Here is a 3,326-nt window from a genome sequence, read left to right on the forward strand (position 1 = left end):
TAGATTCGACAATTTCATTTCAAATTTCTTTCGGTTTTCTGTTGGAATGATTAGAAGTATGGATGAAATTACACCACAAAATATATAAATATAAATGACAGTGTAGAGAAACGCAAAATCTTATGCGATTGACAAACGCAATTTGTCGCGTGTGCTGGCATGCAAAAGAGTGATGCATGCAAAAGAGAGAAATAATCCGACAGGGGTTGCAAATAAAAGAGAGAGCGAATTTGAATGCGTTCCGCGAAGAATGCTGTTCTCTCACGTCATTCAGTATTCTATCTTTGGTACAGTAACAAGTGAAACAAGAAAAGAAAATATCGGCAAACGAGGAATACGACAGAATGAACTAACAATACCCAACAACCAAACAAAACGGCCCTTTTAAGGGCCACCAAATCATTATCAAAGAGTTTAACGATGTAATTTTTCAAAAATATCCAAAATCAACAGAAAGCCTAACGGAATCCTACGTCAACTATGCGGTCGTGTCTCGGACACAACCCTCTTGTGACTTTTATAAAATTGTAACATTCTTCGATTGTACCTTCGTCCTAGTGGAATGCGTGATTCTCTCCTATCAATGGAAATAAATCGATCACTCTCAGTTCATATGGACGAATTTCAGAATACACATTCCAGGGAAGAAGTTCAGCCATATGACAAAATATGGATGTTTGACGCACTCAAGCAGCTCAACCCTAAACACAGAATACTAAGAGTGGGCGGAAAGTTCAAACAATTCTTGAAAATACAGCGCATCATTAAAAATATATTTATCCTGTCCACGTGGATATCAAGGCGCCTCTATATATACCAGGTGAAACAATCATATGAAATGCACTTTCAGCCATATTGGAATTGCTGTTGGTATTGTTTACAAACAGCATCAGAACGCTGCCGGCGGCTCTCTACAAACTGCTGCGACGCTTATTCGAACGATGCCCACTTTGTTCGGCTTTCGCGAATTTATGTGAAAAAGACGGGATGATTTTGTAGAATTTCATTCTCATCCAGTTCATCCACTACTCTCGCATGTGAAAATGCAAAAATGGCGTATCCTAGCAATAACAAAACAAACAACCCCCGCTCCACAAACCGTAATACCCTTCTCATTGAAGTGATGATGTTGCTTCACCTGTTACACATTTATACAAGCGCCTTGGTAGATATTATCTAAACCCCCTTCTCCCACACCGTGGACAACCGTGGACATTTTCGCAACACCTACCCCCCTAAAGCTGTCCACGAGGTATGTGCACGGCCCCTACCCTTAGAAAAATCCTCGGTCGAAAACTACTAAATACATTTGGTAATGCAAAATTAGTAGAATGTACAAATTTTTTGTACATATTGTCAACAAACCCGCATCCCTACCAGAGATTAGTATATTTTACTCGATAACATTAGTAAGCTTGGATATTGTCATATCTGAAAATTGGTGAGAAAAGCGCGTATTAACCATTTTCATTGTTCCCATAAGGCAATACGGAGGTATAATAAGGATATAATTCTGATACGTGCATTTTCGGCGAGAAAATGTAGCCGATATTGGGCTTCCGAATCATGGTTCTGCTTGACATATGTATTTATTAGTACGGTCGAAAATGACTATAGATTGGTAGTATTTACCAAAAAATTCGTTATATTTACTAATTATTTCTCTCAGTGTAGTAAAAAGCATACGCCCTTTGTATAATCGGCAATAGGCTCACCTCATCATTTACACCTTGCTCCAATCAACCAAACAAACGGAACGAACGTATGAAATTTGTAAACAAAACTGTAGAGATCATTCATCGTAAGCGATGGCAAGCTAACATTTATTGAAAAAAATTCAAAACAATCTTAATGAAATAAGTTTAGTCACACTCGTGCTCAGCTTACACGCAATGGAATTTTCGGTAACACCTAACAGTTGTCGTGCTTGCTTGAAGGTAGCAGTAAACAGTAGACTACTTACCGATCCCTATGCTGCGGACGGACGGACAAGTTCCAACGACACGGAGTCGTGTAAATATCTGGACATCTACAAATCGGTGATCGAATATGCTGAATCGACAACAGAACAGATGCAGTTACCACAATTTTTCCCTCAAACCATTTGTGATTATTGTGAGGCACAACTGATCGTGGCGTACGAATTTCGGACGAAGAGTATGACATCTGAAAGGATACTGCAAAATATTTTAAATAAATACTACGGTGAGAGCTTAAGCGCAGAGAAAGATGAAACCATCATCAACGAACAATATTGCGAAACTCTAGATGATTCTATCGTAGAATTCTGTGAAAATGATACTATGTTTGAAAGTTTTGCACAGAACGAAGACGGCCTTCAAGAGAAACCCGAAGCGTCGTCAATTGATGGGACTGTTGGTGGACAATTGGATGACAACCACGACACAATAACAACGTGTGTGAATGCAAGCTATTTGCAGATTGAACATGACTATAATGCAATAAAGAAAAATGAAGATTCCGATTATGTGATCGAGTTTTTAGAATATGAACAAGATTCGGAATCAAATGAGGACTTCAACGCAGATTCTGACGACATGAAGCCACAGGAATCAAAGCATAAAACAAGCCAATGTCAGGTATGCGGTAAAATTGTGTCAATGCGCTATCTGGCTAAACATAAAGAAACTCATACCGACAAAGCCAATCGCATGAGACCTCATCAATGTGATCAGTGCAAAGCTTGTTTCACTTTGAAAGAAAACCTTTACAAACATAAAAGGATCCATTCGAACGATAAACGATACACGTGTCCTTTCTGTAAAGAACAATTTTTGCATTGGGCTTCCAGGAGATACCATATCGCCAGTCACCATACGGGTGAGAAGAAATTCGCTTGCGAATACTGTGGAGGTAAATTCCGCAACTCGTCTCAATATGCAATCCATATTAGACGACACACCGGTGTCACTCCTTATCCCTGTCACATATGCGATCGACGCTTTATCACCGGTAATAGCCTGAAAATGCATCTGCTCTCTCACAGTGACTCTAAAAACTATCATTGCGACATTTGTCAAAAGTCGTACAAATCATCTAAAACGCTTCGACTGCATAGAAAGACTTTACACGAGCAGGAGAGAAACTACCGATGTCCTTTGTGCGAACGTGCGTTTTCTCAAAATCATGTGCTCAGAACCCATTTATTGAGGAATCACCCGGAATATGACCCACCCCAGCCTGGGACTGTCGTAAACTTGCGTGCTGTAGAGCGAATGAACGAACAAATGAGTAAATTGAACGCCGATTCTTAAAAATATTATAAATTAATGCTGAATGTCATAAAACTGAAGCTGTAAAAAGAT

At 39.4% G+C, this 3,326-nt stretch overlaps 1 protein-coding gene across 1 annotated transcript; it reads left to right on the forward strand.

The window, feature by feature from the left end:
• Positions 1-1,757: 1,757 nt before the first annotated feature.
• On the forward strand, positions 1,758-3,326 carry LOC129768333 (zinc finger protein 436-like). Its single transcript, XM_055769907.1, has one exon. The coding sequence runs from the start codon at positions 1,893-1,895 to the stop codon at positions 3,273-3,275; it is 1,383 nt and encodes a 460-aa protein (XP_055625882.1). The 5' UTR covers positions 1,758-1,892; the 3' UTR covers positions 3,276-3,326.

The sequence above is a fragment of the Toxorhynchites rutilus genome, chromosome 2 (genome assembly GCF_029784135.1).
Source record: "Toxorhynchites rutilus septentrionalis strain SRP chromosome 2, ASM2978413v1, whole genome shotgun sequence".
In the NCBI taxonomy this organism is placed as follows: Eukaryota; Metazoa; Arthropoda; class Insecta; order Diptera; family Culicidae; genus Toxorhynchites; species Toxorhynchites rutilus.

Excerpts from the sequence above, each read along its gene's own strand:
- LOC129768333 (XM_055769907.1), top strand. The coding sequence starts at position 1,893 with ATGGAATTTTCGGTAACACCTAACAGTTGTCGTGCTTGCTTGAAGGTA.